The following is a 27157-nucleotide window of genomic DNA, read 5'->3' on the forward strand; positions in this document are numbered from 1 at the left end:
CTGCTGGGGCTTGGACCCCCTCTTAATGGTTCTGTTTTACTGGTGTGATTGGAGCCGTGTGCCCTAGGGCCAGCTGTAAGCTGCTGCATCAGAAACACAGGTTAAAAAAATGACATCAGTCAAAACTTAAAGTTTCAGCTTAAAATTCTAAAACAGAGCTCAGCACAGGAGCAGGAGAGGAAACATTTTCTGCACAATATCTATCATTTGGATATTATTCTTTATTTCAACTTGCTGAGGGTATGAAAGCAGCATAAAAACCTACCTACTGAAATTCATGAGGAAATCTCAGAATTCCTATACCCTTTTGAAAAATAGGCCTCAGGTTTCTAAATAGTTTAATAAAATCTTTATGATCTTCCTTTTTATCTACTAGATCTTTGAAGTTGCATAGGAGCAATGAGAAGGTCTTTCTCCTCACATGTTTTTATCTTGTAGGACAACCAAGCATTAATATACACAGTTAATTAAATATGATTTAGACTTATATATATATATTTTTTTTTAAAGGAAAAAAAATATACTTTAGTTGGGAAGAGATATCAAGTATAATCTTACACTCCACTGGATTTTGAAGAACTTTTTAAAAAACTGCCTTTTAAAGTATTTTATATGCATAAGGAAACTATAAACATGGCATTTAGGCAATGCCATTCTGTCTCCTTTATGCTGAAAATGATCAGAGGGGTTTCCACTCAGTATAAGCTAAGCAGCTTTCAGGTTTCATGTTGTCTATAGTACGTGAGGGACCTTGAAATGTCTGTTACATACTATTAATTCTATTTTCCCTAAAAACAGAATCATGACATGAGAAGATACCTTTTGCCTGCTGTTCTGTGCAGCATTATCATATATTTTCTTTAATTCTGTTTTATCTATGAGCCTTTGTTCGGTGATTCAGTCCCAGCTGATGATACAGGACATCTGCACGTAAGGTTTCAAAATTACTTTTAAAAAATATTTTAATGAAAGCAAGACTCACAATATGTTCTCCTACTAATCAACAGGCAAAAAGTATTTCAGCTGTCCAAACAATTGCGTATAGATCCAGCTACTTGCTGCCAGTCTCACTGACCTTAGCAAAAACTGCTCTTGGAGGCCTTCTCTGAAGTTTTTGCAGAGGAAATATCTTGTTAATTCTGGAAACCAGGAAGACTTTACTGTGCAGTGGGTGTACGTTAGAAACAGTCTGAGAATCTTTCTGGATGAAATTTGTTGCTACCACTGACAGCATTATAAAACAAATGAGAAAAGGTTCCTAATCTGGCTCTCTGTAGAGTCTTTTTTGTGCAAAATAAACTGCTTCCATGCTGGTTTTGTATTGATGCTAATGATTATATCTGATGCGAGATTGTCAAGAGTCATACTTTGTTGTGAAGTACTTTATTATGTCTGAAACTCCAGAGTGGCTCAAATTTAATTCGCATAGGCTGTATGTGAATCCTCCAGAAATTGGAAGATTTGAAAACTGTCATGAACGTCAGCTTTTCATAATCTTCAGTTCTCATGATAAAAATACTTCTTAAGATCATAGCCCAAGAGATTGCTATCTGTTCTCCGTATTTTTAATTGCAAATTATTACTAGTTCAGCCAGTGACAATACTTAAGCAGGTGGTTGGTTTGGATTTGCTGCTCCAGTGAGATCTAATCTGCAGTAGCAAAAACTTGGCTCTCTTCTCTTCTCTTCTCTTCTCTTCTCTTCTCTTCTCTTCTCTTCTCTTCTCTTCTCTTCTCTTCTCTTCTCTTCTCTTCTCTTCTCTTCTCTTCTCTTCTCTTCTCATGTTATCTGAACTTTAAAAAGAGAAAAAAAATATTACAGGAGTTTTTCGGATAAATCCCACAGATAAATCCTTTTTTTTTCCTTTTTTAAGGAGATAGTCTAAACTAAATGTGCTATTAAGAAAGTAAATAAAAGAACAAGCATGCAACAGATCATATCCAAAAGTTCCCATTGAGACTTTCATTGAGCTCCAGAATTCTTTTTCCAGTTCTACTAAATTTCCTTTTTTTTCCTTCCCTCCAGGAAGTGTCTCCCTGTGTTTAATTTGTTCAGAGTGCAAGGACTGAAAATCTGTTTCCACTGTTAAAACCACTGACCTAGGGCGGGAATGGAAATATTTCATTTGGAAACAAAGGATAGAGGATAAAGGAAAAAAAAAAAAACACAAAATGAAACAAAACAAGCAAACAAAAAACCAACCCTACCATCTTGGCAGAAAAATTTGCCAAAAATGTAAGGCTTGAATTGTGCCGTGTTGGAAACAAAATACACTATCAGTGTGAGTGTTAATACAGTAACAGCTGGAAAGATCAGCTTGATAGTAGATTACTGATTAGGTTAGAGGGAACTCTGAGTCATCAGCTTTTCTTGTGCTTTTTTAATTAAAAAATAAATAAATCACTCTCAAAACTGTCCTCACTGCACTTCTAAGTGTTTTTCCTTGACTTAGACTAAAAGAAAAAAGCTTTCCAATTCCAAATTGATAAATGCTCTGCGCTACCATTCATTAGGTGATGCGAGTGTGGAGTGGGCAGATCTTCAGGCTGTTAAAATGCTTGGCTCCTTTCGATTGTGCCTGTGTAATTCTAGGTACATCGTCTTATCTTTCCTCATCTGCTTTCTCCAGCTGTGAGGATCGTGTTCCCCTTTCCTGTGTAAAGCACTTCTGGAGCAGACTGTGACAAGAAATAATTGCTAAAACCACAGTGCAGGCTGTGGGTATGTCCAAGTCGGCCTTAATGCCTACTGCTTTGTTTCCGAGTTACTTACCATGACAGAAGCAAACCGTAACGTGACCCTTGCTTTTCTCTGTCCCTACCCCAGTTTTCCTACCAAATAAACAGGTAAACCCCCATCTCGCTGCCCTGCTCCACAGGTTTTGACAGTACCAGGCTGCGGTCCAGCTCCTAGGTCAGCGCCTCTCTTCAGTCATCGTGAGCACTTCTCTCAGCTCCCATTGGCATCACGTAAATTGTGCTGTTACCTGCTTTGCCATGGCTTCTCCAGTTTGAAAGGACTTCATTAAAGTGGAATCTGTTTTTCATAAAGAACATGTAATACAGAGGCAAAATGCACTTTTTTTTTTGGTTCCCAACTTTTGACTGCTTCTTGTCCTATTCAAAGGCATTCTAAACTGCTGCTTTCTTTGTGCAAGCACTCAGTCATATAGATTTTCCATCACTAGAGCTTGATGTCAAAGAATGTGTTATCAAGGGAAAGATTTTTTTTTTCTTCCTTTTACAAATAGAAGAAAATTGCTTTGTTTTCATGATTTGCAGAAGACTAACACAACTTCTTGTCAAAACAAAAAGGAAAAAAAAATCTTTGTTCTGAGTGTTTCTGTATGGATTAAAAACATAATTTGGAGGGACCATTTATTTGAAATCTAAGTTTCCTGAGCAAGGAAAAAACCTCTTTCAATTCAAATAAGGATGGAAAAAGTCCTTGCATTCCTTAACTTTAGAACTGAAAAGATTGCGTCTAATGTACTTTTATTTTCTATTAGAGCAGGCTCTCTTGTTATGCCATTGGATGTTTTCACTGTGGAAAACCTAAAAATCCTAAGAATCAGATATTAGACAAGCTGGCAATCTTTTCTCATTCTTGGCTGATGGGTGACTGACATAAAAAAGACTCAAACAAGCAACCTTTTCAGTTTTCTCAAAGGAACAGAGAACTGTATGAGCTAGGAAGCTTCCTCTGGTGCTGTAAGTTATTCTTCTGATGCTAGTAGAAACGTTGTGAAAAAGTGGGGAAGAGCTTGGTTTGTGGGTAAAATTGTTTTTTATCTGTTCAGGATAAATAATGCAGTTTTGATCTCAAAACTACGTAAGCTATTGCCTAATTTGGTAAATTTTACAAAAGGGAAAAGTGAATGAAGTTGATACTTTTAGAAATAATAGTAGGCTAGTGAGGGGGAAGAGTGTTTGGTTTAGTATATCCCACCTGTGCAGAAAATCCTAGCTAGCTCTGGGTCTTAAGCAGAGGATTTTTTTCCAGATGATGCAGAGATAGCAGGGCTGGAAGCTGCCTTTCTGTAAGGAAAGGCCAAACAAGAGGAGTGGTTCCTACATCAGTGGTCTGCTTTCCACATCACCAGCCTGACGTCTTCCTTTGCCCCATTTCTGTCTGTAGACCAGTTCTTTGAAGGTACGTCTGGAAGGAATAGAAGGTATTGACTAACTTTAGGATGAGAAAAGGTTTGCAAAACTAGTTTGTAGGGTGAGCTTAACTGATGCTAAACCGGTGAGTGACTCTTAGTGCTTGGTAAGCGTGCTTTTCCGGAAACACTCCTCTACAGCAAGAACACAAAATGCTGGCAGGAGCCCTAGGTAGCTTTAAGCTGTTGCTACAAGCTGTCACCTCGATTACTTGGCAAAAGGGTGTTCAAACCTGTAAATGGCTTTGGCACAGCCCAGTCTCTCATCATAGTTTCCTGGATGTGGAATTTTGCCAAGTACTGTACTAATAAGTTGAGGGGCTGGGGGATCACAAGGTTTCCAGGCACCAGATGCCTGCTTGCATTTACTAGGGGATTTTTAGGTTGGCTTTATGTCTATCTACAGTATTTTGTTTTTCCCCTGGAATTATATGTAGCATATTTTCAGGAAGAGATGCTGAGAAATCATTAGTATCCATTCTTCTGCTTTTTAGCTTTCATTATTTAAATTCCTCTTACAACTAGGGCTTGTTTGTTTTGTTGTTTTTGAAAAGTCTCTAGATTATGTAGTTGGCAGTGGGTCATGCCCAAACTCCTGTGGACTCCACACTACTCCTTTTCCCTACAGATGAAAACCAAAAAGCCTTCCCCGGTGATTCAGAACGTCTGAACCAAGCTTACTTATGGGTTATACCTAATAACAAGAAGACCAGCTAAAATATAAGAAGCTGGTGTTAAAAGCTTCAGGTAACTAACACAGTTTGACATTTGGAAAGCATCCCTCACCCTCAGAGCGCAGAATAATTTGACAAGAACAGCTTCTCCCCATCTTGGTTTATCTCAGTGTAAGCGAAGAGGTCACCACTGGGTTTTTGCTTTATTCTTTTGAATGCAAAACCAAATTCCCAGATCTTACTGTTTTTTTTTTTCTTCTCTTTTTCTTACAAGGATGAATGTCTGGTTAGGTAGGAAGTTTAGACCAAGCTCAGAAAAAGCCAGTTTGAACACAGCAATCGTTCATGTAGCATCACCTCCTACAACAGCAGTATCCCAATTTTCCCATTGTTCTCTATCAGTTGCTGCCGTTTTACGCTTTCACTGGAGCAAGCTTCAGCTGCCTTTTACTAGAGCGTATTTTGAACCCTTGTAAACATATGCAGTAAGGAAATTTACTTCAGATAAAGTAATTATCTGAAGCCACAGTACAAAAAAGCAAATCTAGTCTCATTAAATTAATGATGACATTAGTAGGTCTCATCCTTTTGACTTCAATTTTATTCATGGTTTAGGAGAAAAACAAACACCTCAGTGGTTTCTCAAGTTCAAGTGCAGGAATGTTCCTAAATCTCCTAGCTAAGGAGAAGACAACAGCATGAACAAAAAATACTGACTTTTGGAGATAAATATCTATTTTTTCCACTGTAAAAATTACCTTTTTTTTTGGTGATGCATCTTTTGCATCATCTGTTTCCCTTTAGTTCTGTGCAAAGCTAAGTTGTTCCATTCTTTAATTTCTCTATTTTGTTGCTTTGTGCTATTTTAGTCTATTGTAATAAATAAGGGGAAATGTAACAGTTATCAGAAACTATTGAACTACAGTTTTAGTTTTCAAAAGAATTATTTTCAGTAGAAAAACGTGCTTCATTCTGAAAAATTCTTTTTCATCCTTCAGTTTAGAAGCATCCTCTGTTGGGAACAACCATGATTTGCCTACAGTTGCTTAGTTTTAAGATGGCTGTAGTACATGAGCACAGCACAAGATGGATGGCGGGATTGAAGATAGGAAAATGCAAAAATAGTACAGATAGTCTTAAGGCTAGATATTTTAAAGAAAAAGTTTCAAGCCTTTCTGTTTCAAAAACCAGACACTTTATAGTCCAAGTCCTTTGAGTTTTTAGCTGAGTTTGAAAAACTCCTTTAATATAGAGATAATGATTTATTTTATGTCTTTCAGTCAGTTTATTGGTTTGTAGACCTGAATTTTATGAAGGAAAATCCTTTAATTTTGTGTATGCCTATTCATATGTGCAGTTGCTGTGATACAGATTTGCACTGAAACTTTTTAATCTCTGACATAAACCAATATGATGATTTTAGCATCATGGTTCCAATGCAGTTAGTCAAAAATCTGAAAAAAAAACCAACAACAAAACCACAAGTACTTAGCGAATTTAGGTGACTGGATGCTGGAAAGGTCTAGGCAGACTTTAATACACGGTCTCACACTTTTCTGCAGTGACCCACTTCAGCCATACAAACCGATTTTTGCAGTTAAGTTTTGCGGAGAGTTCATGACTCTCTCTGAGTTGCAAGCCATTGTCTGGGAACAGCTGCTTTAATTTCAAGCTATTCATTTCAATGCCTTCTTTCTAATTGTTTTGTACAATGCCTTATTGTGAATAGAGTTTCATGTAACTTTCATTGAATACCTGATGGATTGGGAATTGTTAAAAACCTTGCATCAGTTCCTTGTGAAACTTCTGCCTCCTTTCCTACCAACCCCTGCTGTAGAGTTCCAGCTCATTCAGCGATCATCATTGTTGAGTCAAGATTTAGGTGAGCTGTGTAAGGCCTTCAGAAGATGAAGACCATTTTTTAACTTGATTAAGGACTGTATAGGAAGTTTAGTAAGAACAGATGATGTCTCATAGGCATTCACCAGCCTGGGTTCATGACAGATGCTGCAGAATCCATTGCAGACCAAGCTTTTTAAGCCCAAAGCCCTCAGGCTCAAGTGGGATGCAGAGCATGGAAAGCTGAGGGCTGACGCATTTATTAGCATTTTTTTTCTGTGTAAAGCTTGTAGTGGAGGAGAAATCTGAGACTATGTGTGAGCTGTGGACGGTTCCTAGCTAGCAGCAAATGTTTTGTTGTCCTTCTACCAAGGAAATGCCACTTCGACTCCAGAACCCTTAGATGTAGTTGGCTACCCAGCCGTGCCATGCATCTTGCTTGAGAATATCTTACCTTGCTTGAGGTTGGCTCTGTTTATCAGTAACTTGATCTCACTTGGAGAAAGATATTTTGGAGGTCATGCTGCACCTATACGGCAGGACCTGTCCGAAATCAAAACTCATTTTACGTAAGTTGTCCGAAATCAAAACTCATTGTATGTATATTTGTTCTTACCTAACAGATAGGTTTTTATTTTGAATCAATACATGTAATATTTTCTATATGTTCAGGGAGGACTTTGATGAAAATGTAAAAGTGTAGCAATAAAATATAGATCATTTTCACCTCCAGTTACAACTTGTGTTAAGCTTTTTTTTTGTTTTGATGGCAACTATTTTGACTTGTATGTATTGTCATCTAGTTAGGTATTCTGGGTAGGTATATCAGGTGTGATACGATGTATAAAACTCAGAACATATTCTTGTGAACTGTTCTGGCCCAAACAACAAACTAAGCAGAAAGAAAGGCAAGTAAGTAGTAGAGACAAAAAAATTTCTTTTTTGCCTGGTTTTGTATAGTTTTCTGTATTCGTTTTTTTTAAGGTTACTTTAAAAATGTAAAAGTTGCAGAGAAGAAACTTTCTCTGTTTGCCACAAATGTTTGGCTTTCTCTTCAGTAATAAAGTGTTTTCTGACTTTTGAGTCATACCAATGCTACCAAAGGTATGGGTAAAGTTTAATTATTTTATGCTCCCTCTACTGGCCTTACAGCTGTGCAGCATAGACCTATCCCACACCTTAAAAATACCCAAACTTGCAACAGTTTTTTGGAAATTGAGAGAACATTGGTGGGAATTGAGAGTACATTTTTATCTGTGTGATTCAGCTTTGAGCAGTAAGTAATGGCATTTCTGAAGTAACCCTTCAGTAATAGTGGGAACTTTTAGAAAAGGAACAAAAATGATATTTTGTGATGACTTTGAGTACATTCAGTTACAGCAGATGTGCAATCTGTTGCTACGCTATAGGGGAGCTGTGCATCTACCATCAATTACACTGTACGTTGTGTCCAAAAATTGTTTCATTTTTTTTGCTTGAGCTTCATGAAAATCATCTTATGTAGTACAGCATGGAAAAGCAGAACTGAACTGAAAAAGTTGTTCAAAAATAAGTGAAATAGCCCAAACTTGTTTGAAGCTAAGGTGCGAAACCTGTTGTGCCTGGGAACATTGTCTTGACAGAGATCACTTAAGAACTGTTACGTATTCTTTTTTGTTTTGTTTTGTTTTGTTTGTTTGTTTTTGAAGCTGGACCTGTGATCTGCAGAATGCTAACATACCCTCCAACTCGAAGAGCCTTAATTGTGGGTTGTGGTCTGCAGATGTTTCAACAGCTGTCAGGGATTAACACCGTCATGTATGTATTTACTGCTTGCTTCTCTTTTAAAAATACTTTTAAAATACTTTTTAAAAGTCAATTAGACCAATAGCAGTTGTAGATGGACTTCTCGACAAATTTTGAAATGTGTAAAATTGAGTGTGAGAGCTGGAATGCTGGTTTTAAATCTGGATATTGGTATATTTGGTATCTCAGAAAATTGGTACAAGAAGATGCCAGTATAAGGATAAACATTTATATAGAGACGACAGTGCAAACTAGTGAGAGACGTTATATTATATGTTAGGGTTTATGGTTAAAGCTACGCAAGCGTAGATAAGAAAGTACTCTTATGGCTCGAATTTGTGTGCAAATAGATCAAAATACTGTGAGGGCTAGACTGTTGACCATTTAAATGGGATGGAAAATTACTGTGAAGTGCTAAAGGAGGTAAGATGCTGAGGCAAGAAGCATTTGCCATTATTATATGTTCTACTTCGTGTATGAAGACTCAGCAAATGTAGAGGTGAAGAAGAATATATTGGGTTTTCTGATAAGCTGTCAGCTCACATGAGGAGTAGCTTTTGATAAATGTGCAGTGCACAAGACCTAGTTCAAGATGAAATTACTGCTGAGCTATCCTACAAAAGTAGCCATAACAAATGATTTCCATATCGGTTTAAGAGTAAGTGTAAAATACATTGCAGTAATATCTTGTGGAGAGAACTACAGATAAATGAGGAAGCTAGTTAGGAAACAGTTAAAAGGAACAGCTAAAATCATAAAGCTTGTAGTGGTATCAAGAGCTACCATATTAAATATGAGAGTAAATATCTACCATCTATCATAAGTGGGAAAAAATACAGTATTAACAATAGATATTTACTCTCATATTTAACTGCAAATAAGGGAAATCTGTAACACACTTTATAAAGAGGGACTTTATACAGTAGCAATTGTAACCCAATGTGGAAAACAGGCAAATGAATAGCTGCTGAGTTACATGTGAAAAACAGAAGACAGGCACAGAAAGAGCTTTGAGGAGATCTTCAGGCTCATCAGAACCAAGAGAGGGTTTCAAGGCCCAGTACGGATCAAGGCTCTGTGAGAACAGTAGCAGAAGATAAATCTGCAGCAGCAAATCTTAAAGACTCCTTTTGCATCTGTGTTAATTATGGAAGGTATATCAAAGTTCCCACACTGGAGCCTACGGAGCTTACGCGCTAGAGCTTGCAGAAGGTCTGCTTCAAATTGAAGTGTTAGGGGAAGAAATTTTAGAATAAGCTGATTAAAATGAATTATAACAAATTGCCTGGACTAATCAGCGTACAACAAGTCTGGACTACTTCAAATACATAGTCAAAAAGAATTTGGAAATGTAGCTTACTCTGTGTGAAGCTGCACTCCAGAAAGTTTTATTTCTGTCTATATCAAAATTAAAATTGTCACAAAATCAAAGGAGAAGATGTGTTTGTAAATATGAAAAATATGTACATAGGGAAAGTAAAATAATAAAGAGCCAAAACGATTGCTGTAGACTGACTGTAACCTGCAAGTCTGTTGGATAGGAGTTGGTGGGCACATGAGGACTATACCATACGAACTGACTATCCTAGCCCATGTTGCCAGAGTTTGTTGAAGAAACCAGTTGGTCAAAAAAGTAAGAGAGAAGTCTTGGGTTAAGAAACAAAGCTAAGAAATAAGGATAAGAATAAAATATCAGTTATCACAATGAAGGAAAGTCAGGAGTAGGATCCTGCAGGGATCTATGTGGGAGTCTTTGCTATGCAGTATTTTTAAGTCAGTGAAAGGGGCTAACCAGCAAAAATCAGCTTGTACTCATACACGATTCAGAAAATTAAAATCCTCAAATCTGTGAAAATGAACAGTTGTGGGAAGATGATACAAAATAACATATTAATAAAATGGCAAAAGCGTTAACTTTTTAATACTGTCCAATAATGCTTACAGGAGGGAACTGGCTAGAGATCTTGAAGCTGAATATAGCTCTGTACAAACACCATGATGATATCCATGACCAGGCTGGAATAGTACAAAGAGTTGTCAATGTCGTTTTTTTAAATATTGATAAACCTGGTTGTATGTGGAGAGAGAGATCCTGTATTTGAACAGGATGGTTAGGACTCTGCAGCCTGGAAAAGAAGCTCAGAAGAAATGCATGATATATAAAACTACTAATGCTGTGCAGAAGATGGGGAGGGTATGGTTATTCATTATTCCTTATAACATAGTTTTGTAGACTCCTGGTCCTTACCCAGCAGTTGGCTTAAAATAAACAGAAGGAAACATTTTTTCATGCAGCGCATAATTATATAGTGGAACTCATTGCCACAGGATGTTACAGATGCCAAAAGTAGAAATAAGTTTAGAAGGTAATTAGGGAACCTGATATAATAAACATTGTTAAAGTATTAGTAAACATGATGTGGATGCAACCTCTGGCCAAGGACAGTCATTCTCATGTTTTGATTCTTACTACTTTAGGGATCTTTATTAGGCTAGAAACAAAAATTGACAGTTCACAAGTCTTATGACACCAGTAGGTTGACTCTGCTTATTTTAACCTTCATATGTTGTAAAATCTCAAACTACTTTCTCTGTAGGAGGTTCTACAAATAGTTTGGAATTGACCTAATTCGCTCTCGAATGTGTAGGAGGACAGAATTGCAATTATAAAACATAGCTGAATCTTAACTTCAAAATAAGAAAATGCCTATAATAAACACGTGAAGGCACTGTTGTTAAAGGACTGTCCTGTAAACCATTCGAATTATCCAGTATTTTTAAATAATCCAATATATTTTTGGTTATCAGGTATGCAAGATAAACATACTCCTGTGAAAGGAGATTTTCAAATATAAGTAATCTGCTATCGATGGTTTGCTTGCATAGAAGTTGATGATTGGTTTTTAATGCAGTAATTAAATGGTACCTTATGGAACTGTCAGGTTGTATTAACTCTCTAAGCACTGTTTTCCTCACCGTAACAGTTGGTTCTGTCATTCTGGGATTGCTGTTTTGTAGCAGCAGGAAAATGGATGTTGTAGGAGTGTGCGGACTTCACTGGTTTTGCAAGCACACTTACCAAAATGTGTTGATCACAAAAATTGATCTGATGGTTATTGTTCGCTTAAGTTTTTGGTGCTGCTGAGAATCCTCTTTTCTTGCTATACCCCTTTGTAGGCTGCAAGAGAAGGGGCTGATAACTCTGACTTGTTTTTGCCTACCTTTCCCTTGCAGAGAATTTAGCAGCCTCCACTTTTCCCCTTTGCCTTTACATATTTCCATGGGACTCTTCTGCACTGTGACCAGTTAACCTAGCAGTGCCTATAATGGGCCCCAGCTTGTTCTAATCTTTTGACTTGGGGCATTCCATTATTTCTGATGCAGAAGAATTCATTATATCTTGTATTTTAACATAAGAAAGAAAGGCCAGAGGAGTGGTTTGTGTGGGTCTGGAAAATTCAATTTAAAAAAAAAAATCAAATCACAAAGCAGGACAGTGAAATGAAAATAGAAGGAAGAAAGCAGTTGTAGAATAATTTAATACTTCCCCAAATTGTTTATGCTTTACTGAATAGCTCTTCTATTTAAGAAATCACAAATTTTAATTAGAAAACTATGGGTGCTAGAGGTAGGGAGTTATATAGAGAAATTTTGTAGGGGTCTAAAAATAGTCTCCAAGTGTTCCCAGGAGTAGAAGAGATCCTAAAAAGCAGGGGAAGAACAAACAAAAAAACCTAAAACACATGGAGTCAACAACAAAAATATAGAGCTTCAATATTTAAGGGTTAATTTTCTAGTTAAAAATTGGGTACAAGTAGTGAACCCAGTGAAAGCAACAAAGTCCATGTGTAGCTGGATTTCCCTTGAGAATGGTGAAAGGAAGAACTGTGGTAAGAATTCTTGAGGTCTGTGCTCTTGCCATGCTGTTTTGCAATAAAATGATGTCGTTTTTGCACAGAAATAGTTTCATATTGTAGCAGCCCTGTATGTGCATAAGATCCAACCGTGAGGAGCTGCGGTCCTGAACAAGATGTTATTGAAATGGTGAGGACTGCGTGCAGAGCAACCTCTGCATCGAGGGGGTGGATTGAAAAAAGAAGCAAAATGTAAAAATAGGCTAAGGAGCGTGTGTCTCTCATGGGAACAAATTCTAGCATGATAAATTTAGTCAATAAAAGAATAAAGCTCAGTGACCTATTGATTTGATTCTATTTTATTTTTTTTCCCCCTAAGAACAAGGATACCACTGCTGTTAGAGTGCCTGAAGTAGAAGAAATGTTTCCTTTTTGTCCTGGCTTTTGCCAGTTTAACTGACCTGTAAGAGATAAAGTCACACAATTTTAGACAACCATCTCTAACACTGCTGCAAGTGGGTCTGAAATGGTTTAACTTTTCCCTTTCTTATCATTCTGGTATTTTCTCATCTTGAAAACAGAAACTCACTCTTTCAAGCCTAGATTGACAAATCTGCCTATATACTGAAAAGGGCTCTGGGAAGGAAGTTCTGTTCCAGGATAGCAAGTTAGCTATTTGATAGTAACCTATGCGAGAATTGTGTTGAAACAGTGGCATGCAGGTATTTTCAAGCCCACTGTGATCTGTAGTTAAAACATGGGAGAAGAGGGTCATTTTATGGTAAAACTGTAAGCTCAGATTTCCCATTAGTTCCATCTTGCAAAAATAATAATAATAATCAAAAAGGCAGAAGATCGTTTCTTTTGGAGTGGGAAGGAGAGGGGACTTGAAGGATCTGGCTATTTCAGATTGTCTGGTGAAAACCATCAATAGAGTACATCAGTGTTTGAGCTATATTCTCAAATCCCAGCAGGATTGTGACTTCTGCAAACATTTCTGATACAGTGCAGCTTTATTGCAGTCAAGAAAAAAAAAGTCACAGGCAAGAAAGCTTTCTGGAAAAATCCTGAGTTATCTTGAATGCTAAGTGGTAATTTAGCCATAATTGGAGACAGTTCAGTATTGTCTTGTCAGAACGGCATGTAGGTATAGTCGCCTGTGCTGGAGTTTGTGCTGCTCTTTTTGGGGCTAACCGATGTACTTTCACGCAGGCTGCCCGTGCCCTCAAGACTCTCCGTCTGAGATAAGAGACAGCTGTATCATCTTAATTAATTCTTTTCTCACCAAACTTTAAGAAAAGTGGACTTGATGAAAGCCAAACAAAATAATTTGTTCTGCAGTTGAGACAGTAAGCTTGATGTGATGTTAATTTAGTCATTTGCTATTATCTTTTCACATTGTGTTAGGAAAGCTTTCTGTAACAGGAACGTGGTTTAATGTATCAACGGGGAGAGTTTATGGCCTTCAGCATTTTTATTAACATTTAAGCATGTGTTTTTGCTGGTGTATGTGATCTGTTTTTCCAAGTCAATGAAATGATGATTTATTAAGATATCTTTGCATCTCCTAAAAGTTAAGTGAATCCACATGTAAAATTTATTCATGTCTGGATTTGGTCCACAGATGCTTTTGAGCTTTAGCAGGCTTTTTTTTTTTTTTTTCCCCTAATCTGTGCAAGCAAACAAAAGAACAACAACAAAAAAAAGAGATGATAAAAAAAAAAAAAAGCAAATTCTTCCAGCTGGCAAGAAATAGGGAGTGGAAGAAAATGCTACATGGAGAAGGGAAAAAGCTCAGAGTAATGAGAGAGAAGAAGCTGGAGAAAAGAAAGGAGAAGACAAAAGAGGACAAGAGGAGGTTATAGAACAAGCGGAAATTGAAGGTTTGAAGATAAGTTAAGAATATTAAAAACAATTAACATGAAAAGTGAAGGAATACCATACTGAATGTAAATGAGGGAGGAGAGAAAAGGAGTGAGATTGGAAAGAAGCCAGGATACTTCTGAAGTGTAATGGATGCTAGTGAGGAGTTTAATGGAGTCAAAGAACATTTCCCGGCAGTTTTAATAGCCAGGTTTATTGTGAAGCAATTACAGAGCTCAGACCTGCAAGGAGCTGTAAACCTCGGCCCCCCGATAGCTGCAGTGAGCCCCAGGCACTAGTCACTTCTCTCTAGCATCACGCCCCAGCAGGAGCTTGCTCCCTGTGCTGCTGCCCCTGGGGACAGCTGCCTGGACAGCAATGCGATTTAACCCTCAGAGGTATTAGGAAAGTCAAGACGGAGAAACTCTGAAAAAAATTCCAGTTCTTAAACTACTTTTTTTAAAATAAAATACTGAGTAGGTAGGATAGGACAGAGGCTGCAGATAAACCCTTCGTATTTTGGTTGGAGATCATTGAAAAGTGTCTTGTCAAATGGTACTTATATAGGATGTTTCATGAATTACAGCAAAAGTAGTAGCAACCTGCTTTTCTCCTTGAGCTTCAGCAACCATAGACAGATTTCTAATTTAACAAGTAATTTATTTATAAACTACACCAGATTTAAAATTAATAAATTGGTTATTGAAATGAGACTTTGCTAGGCCGTTGACTGTTGATTTTTGTATTGGAAAATTGTCGGCATCTGTAAACAGAGGTTGTACTGGAAAAATACAACAGCAGGTCACGTTTTTCTTATGGCTTGTAGCTAAGCATTGATTTTAAGGCTGTATAAATTTCTTATTGTGTTCTCTGGTTGTGCATTTTAAAACAAAATCCATAAAGTAGCATACTTAAAAAAAAAAAAAAGCTTAAACAATGTTAAAATATCATCCAAGTTGCACGGTGTTTATTAAAGAACAATATATCTTTTATTGTGGTCTCCATTTAGATTTAAATTGGGTGACAGTAATTTTCAAGCAGTTTGCCATGTAACCTTTTTTTTTTGCATGACCAGTAACTTCCTTACTCAGTTGATCTCTTAGACCCAACAGTGATCTAAATCTTACAGAAGAGAGGGGCAATTACATTAATGTTTTTAAAACATAGACTTTGTAATGTTGTCAAGACATTTTTGGGAAGTTCTGGCAATTGACAAGTCTAGCTGTCTCTGACTCCAGAACAGTAAGCTTCTACTTGCTCAGTTTTTTACCTTTCAATATTATTTTGTGAATAATATTTCTCACTTGTATCTTTCTCTTAAATTTAACATTTTCCCCTTAGGCTTTAGGAGGTGTTTAATAAAAACAAAAGACAGCTTATATTGCAGGCTCACTTGCTATTTTGGATAATAACCCTCTAAATGTTTTATAGAGTTTTGATAAATATTTACATTTATTTTTATTTTGATTTTTGAGAAGTGACCCTTCCTTTGACCAGGCTATCCTTTCTTCATATTGAAAGATGCTTTATATAGTACTGCATGCAAACTCATAATGTAAAAAACTTCAGTGAAGAAATGAGATGCATCTTTAGAAAATGACTGGCATAGTATCTAGCTGCTTTTTAGATAGTTTTGGAAAAAAAACGTTCAAGTCTAGCCTAGCACTCTAGGGAAGGTGACTGTCCTGTTATACCAAATGCCTCTGTTTTACATGCTGTACAGAAATAATTCATTTATAATAGGTCTTCAGAGGAAAAATTGTAGCTAATAAAGAAATTTCATATCGCTCAGTGTAAAATGTTCCAAATCAGTGTTTATGGAAGCAGCCTGTACCAGTTTCATAGTACTTGAAGGAAAATGAAACCCTAACTCTGGCGTTTTAAAAGGTTTGCACGTTCAGCAACCACATAGCAATGTACTATTATCACAGCTGAGCTTGTTTCCTTTTAAATAAAGGAAACATTGAAAATATATATTAAATAAGCATATATATATATATATAAACATTAAAGAGGGAGCTTCAAACACCTGATACTCACCATCTTGTCCTTATCAGACACTGGATTCTTGCGTTAAAAAAAAAAAAAAAAAAGAAAAAAAAAGACTATGTTACAAGTTTTCCAAGCCCTGGAACTAGGTGTTTGTTTTTTTTTTCCTCCTTGAGCTTCTCCAGGAGAAGCCCCACCATCGTTTCTCTACCCCCTGCCCTGAAGTCGTCTCTGCTTCTGCCTTGTCAGGGGAGCCAACCTGATAGGAAGGAGCTGAAACACGGATGTGTTGGTGACAGGATGCCAAGAGCTGTGCCCAGGAATTAAAAAACAAGCAAATAAACAACAAGCCAGCCAGCTAAGGAAAACTGCAGCAGCTCTGAGAATAAAATTAACTCTCTGCTTGAGTGAGAGGATGCTGGGATGGGGGGAAGAGCTTGTGCTGCCTCCTACTTCAGATCTGGAACGTGACTTGAGCACCCTGCCAGTACCTGGAGGAGGGCCTGGCTTCCAGAAGGAGAGGAAAAGAAAGAAAAACCCTGTTTCAGGAAGGCAGTTCAGTAAACTTGAAATTTTGTAAGTCTGTCATGATATTGCTGAAGTGTGTGTGTCACCTTTTGTGTCAGAAGGTGACTCCTGTGCTTTAAAAGTTCTGTTTATAGATAGAGTAAAATGCTTTTTTGGATTATTCTTGAGTGTCCTTTGCTGGAGATGGCCTGTGTCACCCCACGCTGTGTGAGTACGACTACGTGCACATCTCAGCAGCTTAAGGGTTTAATGGTTTAGCTCTAAAGGCAGTAATTTATCAGCTGAAATAACTGTGAGAGTTTACTTAGGATACCAGTCAGACAGTAAATCTGTATTAAACAGCAACAAAAAAAGTCACCCGCGAGGCAGTGTTGATAGCGCCGAAACCACACTCCACTCAGTTTCAAATTAAAAATAACATTGAACAGAATACGAATCTTCCTTCTCCTGTTGTGCTGACCTTGTGTGGCGGTGAGAAACTAGGCTGAGTCAGTTTGTAAGTATAGATTTTACCATTCGCTGTAAAGCAAGCAAGGAGAAACCTGTGGCTTGGGCGATTTGGGCAGTGCCCTGCACGGGGCTGCAAGGCTCCCTCTCCGGTGGGAGCCTCTCACCACTCGTGCTACTTCGTGTGCATTTCGTGTTTTCATTCCTTTTGAAATAGGAAAGAAAAACCGCACCTTTAAGCCATTAAAGGGAAGAAAAAAGATGCAAAACAAACCAGCGAATCGTGATGGAGTTGTTAACTAGATGAAAGCTGTAAGATGTTCGTCTTATTTAAGAAGCCGCTTGCTTTGCCAATTTAACTAGTCAAGGCTTTTGGGAGATGGCTTTTAAGGATGTGTCCTTGTCCTAAGTCGTGGAGATCAAAGAATGAGTAATTCAGACATACAAGTTTTCAAGGGACGAGTAACAGAAAGATCAGGGAAGTAGTTCAAGATGTTATATAATGGGTATAATGGGATGAAATTAAGAAAAGTAAAATCTGGAATGATTATCAGAACATGGTTTAGTTCTTGGAGATATTAGAGGTATTACACTGAGAGTGTCTCTTAGGCAAAGTAGGAAATATTCATCATTTCTAACTGCTTAAAGTGATACATTCTCTACTGTTGTATTAGAAATAACATTTCTTTTTTTTTGGTGTTTGAATTAGCAGCTATGTTGTAATAGAAGGTAAATGTAAGTTCATGTTTAAAAAAAGTTTCCTTTGTCTTAAATTTTTACAACCTACCTCTCTCCCAATAAGTCTCTTAAGCTATACACGTATTATAAAAAAAAAAAAAGAAACCTAAACAAACTTAACAAATAATAATAAAAAAATCTTAGACTGCTAAGCGCTCGATCTTGCCAAGCCTCAGTCTTGATCTTGAGGCTGATGATTATTTGTATTATAATTTTTCTCATGTTTAAAAAACAATGAAAAAAACTTTAACTGCAGAGGAAGCAGGTCCGGGGTACTTAACTATAGATTTTCAGCCTGTTTTGAAACACTGGATTTTTTTTTTCCATTTCATAAATCTTTAAATACTTTTTTTTTTTCTGATTTCTCTGTTGCTGAACATGTTTGTTTACTTCTTCCCTAAAGCTGGACCTTTAACTCCATGAGCTGAAGAACTACAATGTGAAATCTTTTCCTCTTTTTTTTTTTTTTCCCCTTTTTTCCTTACTTTTTCAACTAGTGTCTTGGGTTATTAGCTAGAAGGATTTTTTCTTTTTAATAAAATCTGATTGGCAGGGACTATGTGCACAAGCACACATCTGTCCCTGTGCTTCCCCATCTCTTCATAAAAATTAATATAATCTTCAGTGCTAGACTAGCCAGAATGTTGAGATGTTTTTATTAAAACACTGCAAAACAACTAGCCATCGTGCTACTAGGACTTTTTTGTTGTTGTTTTGCCTTAATATATATATTTTTAAATGATAGATGATAAAAATCTGTTCCTATAGTTCTGCAGGTTTTGAAACCATATTTAAAGAAGGATTGTCACCTTGGAGAAAACTTGAAAATAAAGTATTAATTTAAAGAAGAAATGTACTCAAAATGAGATATTTTCTAGCATTTCTTTTGTTGTTATTGAAAGTTTTGTCTTCAGTAGATTTTTTTTCCCCATTTTTTCAGCTTTGGGCTTCTACTCTTCCTTTTGCCTTTTGTGAAATCATAATGCTATTTGATTTCTATCTGTTGCCTTGGTAATAACTCTCATGTCACAAAGTCGGTATTAACTTCACTGCAGGACCATACAGGAGGAAATATATGAACTGAACTGCATGGGTGGGAGCAAAGTCTTTGTTGGAACATATGGCTTGGGTTATTAGCAGTTATGGTAAAACAGTTACCTGGAGTAAAATGGCTTTGTTTTACTTCTTGTCTATACGTGGTGTAGCTGTTGAGAAGTCTGTTAAATGCATCTCATTCATGCTGCTCATCTGTAAAGCCAAGTAATGAAATGAAGTCAGAGTAGCAATGTTATTTATAAATCATTCATGAACGATTGCTGGAGGAGGCTCCCTAAATAGTAATACTGTTTTGTTTGTTTGCTTGTTTGTTTTAACATATTATTTGTCTAGATAGCTTCTGGAGCACAGTTCTGTCTCAACAGTTTCTCTTGTAAAAATTCCCTTCTTATTCAGTTGCTAATGTTTAGTAGGCATAATTTTGTTGGACTGTATGTTTCTGGTATCTCTAGCAAGGGCCATTCTTTGGGTTTGAGACCAGGAAATCAGACAGCAATCAGCGACCGATTTAATTCAGTTTTCCTTAAGGTACGGTAAGGGGAGAACATCTTGTTTATGTCCTGGGTTGCTCACTTGTGAAAACAAGGACATGTATTACTCAAATGTATTCTTAGCAAGAATGAGGTGTCTACTTAAACAGAAAACAAGGAATAATACACGTGAAAGAATTCAAAGCTCACAACGCAACACACCTTGAGAAGACACAAAATTAAACTATAAAAGGTCACCTGATTAGATGCTGCCCAATACCTCAACACAAAAACCTCAGTGAAATATATTACCAATATATTACCATTCAAACACAGAGTAAGAGATATGATGCCCTTTAGATCTGTTTATTCACCTTTACTTTAAGAGCACAGAAATCAGCCCTGTAAATTGGATTCTTTGGAGTCTGTCAATAGGAGTTAAATCACTGCAGGCTACTCGAAATGCTCTATGCAACAGAGGTTGAGAGACAGAACAAACATATATATATATATATATATATTCACACTGAAAGGTTATGCTCAATGCAAGAAGTTACCATAAATGGAAATAGTCCAGAAATGGATCATAAATTAAAAAAAAAAAATAGAAAGGAGGAAAAAAAAAGAAAAAGTGACATTTAAAGGCTAATCAAGATGAGGAGTCTGCAAAACAAAGATTACTGTGATCAAAGTAGCCCATGCAGACGGTGTGGTATGGACTGCAGTCACCAAATCAAAAGAAAAATAAGAAATCACCGAAGAGACTCTTAATTTAGTGTGGTGAGGAAGAATGTAAAGCCAGTGAGGGAAATAAGTCGTAACAGGGAGAGTGTTAACGAGGAGAGCCCAGGGCATAAGCGAGGGTGTCAGCACACAGAAATGAAATGGAAATGTCCTTCCTGTCTATGTTTCCAGTAGTTTCTTTGAAGATCATGGGTTAGCAGAGCTGGAGGGAAATCTGGTGGGTGCAAGGTGAGTCTGATCCCCTCCAGGTGAGGAGGGGAGACTCGCCTCTGATGGCTTAACATGGTTGTTTGTTTTTAAAGAGTGCTAACAAGCCTATGGGAGGTAATAATACTTCAGTTAATGCATTCGGAACTTTTTCAGGAAGAACAGGATCATTTTGTGATATTTTATTTCCTTTCAGTAGTTACTTGTACATTGCATCCTCCCAAAGGCATGTTTTACAGATGTCTTGGAAAACAGGAAAAAGTTGTGAGACTAAGTTGTCAGCAGAATTTCATGCATTTTACAGAGAAGTTTAATTATTCTCTACATTTTGTAAAGGAAAGGAAGAGCACCTAAATAGCATACTGCTGATTCAGACTTCTGTTTTCTGAAGGCTCCACTTTCACCTAAACATGTTTTTTTTTTGGTCAGGATTATGCATGGAAGGTGCTTTAGAAGCAATTTCTAGAAGAAGGGGAAGGGGGACAAAAGCACAACAAAAATAATCATTTAAGATGATTTGGGCTTTCTTACCCGTACTCAATTTCCTACTTAGTTATATTATTTCTGTTCTATGTAGACTGGGGAAAGAGACGAGAAAGCTTGAGCTATTAAACTTTATACGATGACAACCTGATGTTTTCAACTTCAGGTCTTTAAGTCATAGGTGTAGCATCAGAGTAATGAATTCGGTTCTTAAGAATTGAGAAAAACTCTAAGGAAAAATTTAGATTCTCATTAGTTTCTTCAGTTTGCTACTTTCAAGGCAAATCGTCTGAAGTCACACAGGACAGAGTGGAGTTGCTGTGTGCATTGCAAATATATCCTCAATGAGCCAGAATGGAAAAGATGACCATGTTGTCAGGTGGAAAATGAGGCAAGTTCTGGCTTTCCTCCTGTTTTTTCTGGTCTGCCTCATGAGAAAAGACAAACATTTGTCACATATGCTTTAATCCCTCAAATGATACCCTTTCTACTGGCTTTTCTAATATGAAGAATTAGATCTGTCTGTGTACTAAAGAAATACTTGTTGCCTTTATGTGGATAAGAGAGGGAAGCAGACAGAAGTACTGTTTCATTGCTTTTGCATCAAGGGCTGTTAGGAACCGGGTAAGATCTCAGTAAAACTTGGATCAATCTGGCTATTTTTTAAGCAAAGTTTTGAATGTAACCTTTTAAAATCTCCATACATCCTACATCTGAGCGTTTAATAGGATTGGAGAACAAGGGACTGATCCAGACTGCAACCATAATTTAGTGCTGTAGTGAGATACAAAGTACTGAAAGAAATCATAGCAGTGTGCAGCATCAGCAGCTCCTTTCCATTTGCACGCAAGAGCAGAAGAAAAGGGATCTTAAAAGAATGAGAAGTGTAAAGTTTGTTTGCTGGTGATGACCCTTTTTCAAATTCATGTTCCAAAAATCTTAGACTTTTCAACAACCATTTTAATTTTAATATTCAATAACCAAATTTACATTTTTATTTCAAGGTGTGATATATGCTGTTTGTTTACAGAGGAAAGAAAAGGCAGGATACAGGCTGATGTTTTTTTCTGATGCGTGTAAGGAGAGCGGCTTATTATTGAAATAGGACAGCTTTTAAGAAAAACACATACTCATTCTGAGTCATTTTCCATTCTTTCTTTTCATACAGTTTCATATAATGGTAGAGAAATAATCATCGTGTTTAAGCATTTATAATTTGAAAATTGTCAAATACAAAACCGTTCTCTTTTTCTGTCTCAATTGCTTTATTAGAGCTTTAAATAAGTAAAATTAGCAAGGTTTAATTCATTGTATTTTTCAGGGTATATAGTCCTACTTTGAAGGCTTATATCTTATAGCAAAGAACAATTCTGGGGGGAGGTTCTTGTCACACTGTGAAAAATGAACTCGAGCACTGCCAGAATTCTGAACAGAGGCAGAAACTGGACGTTCTCGTGGTAACGTGTATATATAATATGATTGAGTGTACTGAGATCTGGAACACAAGCTCTGCAAGATACTGGTCAGGTCTCCACAGGCGTTTGGATCTCACTGTTTGTTTGCTGATTTATGACATTTATTAACTTAAACTAGCTATAAAATAATTTTAATTCTCGTATGGTCGGTTTCATAGAATCATAGAATCATTGAGGCTGGAAAAGGCCTTCAAGATCCTCAAGTCCAACCATCAACGTGACCTACCGAGTCCCATCACTAACCCATGTCCCTGAGAGCCATGTCCATGTGTCTTTTAAATACCTCCAGGGATGGGGACTCCACCACTTCCCACAGCAGCCCATTCCAATGCTTGACCGTCCTCTCCGTGAAGAAATTCTTCCTAATGTCCAATCTGGACCTCGCCTGGTGCAACTTGAGCCCATTTCCTCATGTCCTATCACTTGTCAGCTGAGAATAGTCCCTTTCTCTAAAAAGTCTGGTCTGATTGACTCTTTGAGCATCTCTGCAAAAGCTTTTGCTGTCCAATGCTGTCTTCAGTTGTGCTTGAGCAACTGCAGTGACTTTTCCTGGCTTGGCCGTACATGATGCCGCCATCTATGGAAACCCTTTGGTTTAGAAATGCTTATTAACCAGACGATAGGTATAGGTGAGCAGTTTGAGATGGTGGACTCCTGCCCAGCTTTGGAAATCTCCGTTCTCTTCATAGTGTAATACACTACTGGAAGCAATTGGTGTGAAAGGGAGACTGAACTACGCTAGAGAAGGACCCAACAGTAGAGAACAAGGGTGAAAAAAAGAAATACAGAAAGAGAGAAGAAAAACATTTTAGTTGAGGTGCTTGAAAAGGTACTGGAAAGTGTCTGTTGGAAAGAGAAATGAATTCCCTTCTTAGAGGCCTAGCTCGCTTGCCCGTCCTCTCCACAGAACATGAGCCATGTTGAGGTTTTTGCCTTATGGAAGCAGAACAAGTAGCTCTGAGTCATTTGTGGCAACATTTCAGCTTTGTCTTTTGAGAATGCAGTGGAGCAAATGGCTGTGCTAAAGAGAAGGAAAGATGCTGTTATAAAACTTCTTTCTCAGGTAGGCACACTAGTATATACATACACTTGCAAGCATTTTTAAGCACATTTTCTAAGTAAAACTAGTAGCTTACTGCACTTCTGTAAGATGACAGCTTTTAGCTTCCTGTGATGTGTTTGTAGTGTGTACCAGTATTCACGTGGTGATAAGATTTCATATTTTTTAGCTTCTCTAACTCAGCCGTGAGGCTCGTTTGGGCTCGTTTGAAGCTTGGAAGAAATTGTGGGTCAGCTCCAGTAAAGCTCTTGGTCTCTATGAGCCTTCCAGCATTGGAAGCGGTACGTGCAGGGTCAGTCAGGGTGACTGGTGCAGGACGACTGCCTTAGCTGGGCAGCTCTGAGGTCCATCTTTCATCTTGCAGTATCAAAGCTGATCTGTCCCTCGTCTTTTCTGCAAACCAAGTTTTGGCTTTTGCTAACAACATTATCTTGTAGCGATCCCGTGCTTTGCTGCATGGTAGACCGTCATGTATGGAAGCACTAGGAGTAAATTTAGCATCCACATTTTAACATTTTAAATGATGTAAGTATGTCTTAGGTTCTGTATATTAGCTTATTTTTGTTGTATCTAAATATAGTTATGAGGAGGGTATTGGCAGCTGATGTTTGTTGTCTTTCTGAGCTAGACGTTTTCCACAGAGTTGAAATAATGTGCCTGTTTGGGGATTTATCCTGGTTTCATAAAAGACATTTTCCTTTCCTAACAGAAAAAATTCTTTGTCTGGAACAAATTAACTGCCATTCAAGGACTAATTTCTTCCTTCATGGCAGAAATTCCTTCCTCCATGGTACTGCTCTTCAGGCTGACTGCCACGCTCACTGTCACAGGCACTCCCCGGGGACTTGAGATCAGAACCACATCTGTTGCTCTGAGTCACAACTTCATCCTATCTAGCGGGGTTTCAGTGTTCATTACACTAATTAACAATCAAGTAAAGCAATATGACATGGCTTGGCTGTTTTAACATATCAGTTAGCTTTCTGGAAAATTCAAGGTATCAACTATTTTCTCTGTCTAAATAAATGGTTATATGCAAGATTTTAAACACGCATGTATTTCATGAAAGGAAAAAGTAGATTGCTGCCTGGTATAATCTTGCTTGTGCTGTAACACAGCAAAACCTGTATTTGTGGAAGGCAATGGGCAGGCAAAAACCCCTCTGTAAGGGGTTGTAACTCTTTCCCTGTGTGAAATTAGAGGTATTTTGAGAAGAGATGAGTGAAAAGGGGAGAACGGGAGCAAAGCATGATGCTTATATTAGTTTCTCTCCTTAAAATAGCAGAACAACAAGATCAGCACTGAAACTTCATAGTGGCACTGTGTTTTCCACTTTTAAGAGTGGACTGCCTACCAGTTTGTCCTTACCTTTACTTAGACACCTACACTGCTTTACTTAGACACCTACAGTACCAGTTTTTGAGGGAAGGTGCTGAGACAGTCACCTCGTGGTTCTTCTCAAAATAACAATACCTAATTATATTGTGTGCATAATTAATTATCATTTGTATATATAATAAATCTATCAACAGATAAATGTTATAATTGTGTTAGTTCCTTTGTATCCACAAAAATATAAGTTATGTATCTAAAGTCTGCGGGCTGTTCCTATCTCTGGGCAATTCTAGAGGTTCTAGAAACTGATAAGAAATTTTAGGTTAAAGATAAATTAAAAGTACATGGACTACTTCTGGGCAGAGAAAGGATGAAGATATGGCAGTTTTAAAATAAGCTATTATTCTAAAGTATGTAGATTGAATCAACTTTATTTTTGCAATGCATGGGTAAAAACATAAACATGCAAAGCATTCATGGCTTACGTATTGTTGATACTGATAAAGGTGCTTTATGTATTTAACTGCCCACAGTGTTTACAAATAAAATTTATTTACAGAATATATGTTAGATATGGTAAATGCAGGAATCCTTGTATGTCTAAGCAAATTAAACTAATTATTAGTAATATCACCCTGTCTTCATTGATGAAATCAGGGACATTGTACTGAAGCCTGGTACAGAGGGCTTGTGGAGTTTTACTAGCTTTTGGAAAAGACTGAAAAATTGTGTTACTGGATGGTGAGAAGGCATTAGAACAAACATTTCTCTATCCATCACTGCTTGAGAGGTTTGGCTCTGCAGTCTTCTGAAGCAATGTTCTCTTTCCCCCATGCTTGACCACTGACTTGATTTCCAATCCTCCTGCTAGGTATTAGCTCGCAAATGACAATGTATCAAATAATAGTAATCTTTTATTAATTGGTCAACAAAGTAAACTTATTTTTGTGTGAATTACACAGTAATTCACTTGTGTCCCTGTGACAGAACCTTTGAGGAAAATTTCTTCCAATGCATATCTGCAAATATTTGTGAAGAACACCGAAGAGAGGCATACTCAAAGGGCAAAGGGCACAATTATTTGCTGTATGCATGCTACTATTTGCTATATTTTGAATGCTGTGAATTTTTTGAACACGGTACCTATGTAGACAGATCTGCCCAGTAAGTGTTGTTATGGTTTAGTGGAGGACTTGTTAGTGTTAGGTCAGAGGTTGGACTCGGTGATCTTGGAGGTCTCTTCCAACCTAGATGATTCTGTGATTCTGTGAAGATTTTTTTCCCATCTATTTAAAAATGTATTCTCTCTCTCTCCTTTTTTCTTTTTTTTTTTTTTTTTTTTTTTTAATGCCCCTCCATGTGAAAGCACAATTAGCAAAAGTGAATATTTAGTATTCATTTGTTTCAGAAGCTGTATTTGTATCATACACTTTTGCCTTTGATTTTCTCCGGTCTCACATTATGTGGCAGTCTCTTTATGCCTATAATAAATGTTGACAACTCCCAGCTCAGCAGTTATTCCCATCGAATGCAGGCTGTGACATCACTCAGATTTCTGAGTGCCAGCGTGAGATAAGGGCTTGAATGAAAAGCAGCTGGCTTAAGGGTTGTTTGGAGAAAATGTTACCCAGCCTGGTGAGGGGCAGCAACCAGCCTGAAGGAGGAGCAGCATGTCAGCAGCAACCTTCAGGAGATGCCCAAACCTTCAGCATTCAAAGAAAAGCAAATATTTTGGCTTCTCTCAGAGGTAATTCTGATAAAAAGCTGTTGCTCAGCCAGTGAGAAGTGGTGCTTGCTTCTTTCCAACATGATGGTGCTGCAGTGATCCAGGTGTTCGGCCACTGCTCCTGTATGTTTGGATGAAGAGGAGCACGGTGAGCTCCAGCTTATGCCATGCACAGGTCTCTAGCTGCTTCCCTCATCCCAGTGGGCACAGCAGCTTGCTGTAGCCTCTGGGCTAGTTGTAATCATGCCTTTGCTCTACTTTCTCCCTGCTCCTTGAAGAAAGGACAAAGTTGTCAGGCAGATAAGCTGGGCAGTTGTACAGTTGACCACTCAGAAAAATTGATGTTTCCTTTCTCTGCTGTACCAGTCTTGCATTTCCTCAGTCCAGACATTTTACCCGTGTTACTGCTGAAAGCTATTCACCTTTAGTTTCCCTTCAGTTTCCCCAACGGTGGAGTTTTTCTTCTTGAACCAAAATTTCTTCTTGAAATAAAGCAAAGCAACCCTCCCAAAGCATGAGCAGCAGAGGCCGGTGGTGTCGGCGTGCTGACATTGCTGCACGGAGGAGATGAGTGGTGCTTTCTCATTATCTCATCGCTCCCCATCTGCCAGCATCCATTTGTAGGTTGTTGGTCGTTTTGTTTTCTTTTTGCCTTGTGTTCGCTTTGCAAGCTTTCTGGGAGAGGTCATTTAATTGTTCTGTATTCGTACAGCACTTAGCACG

General features: G+C 37.7%; 1 protein-coding gene across 1 annotated transcript in view; it reads left to right on the top strand.

The window, feature by feature from the left end:
• Positions 1-27157, top strand: part of SLC2A13 (solute carrier family 2 member 13) — a 159800-nt gene that overhangs the window by 63105 nt on the left and 69538 nt on the right. Inside the window, exon 4 of the mRNA XM_083825750.1 lies at positions 8363-8471. Within this exon, the coding sequence (XP_083681876.1) occupies positions 8363-8471 (109 nt within the window). The remainder of the gene's footprint in view (positions 1-8362; positions 8472-27157) is intronic.

Source organism: Anser anser (assembly GCF_964211835.1).
Source record: "Anser anser genome assembly, chromosome: 1".
Taxonomy (NCBI): Eukaryota; Metazoa; Chordata; class Aves; order Anseriformes; family Anatidae; genus Anser; species Anser anser.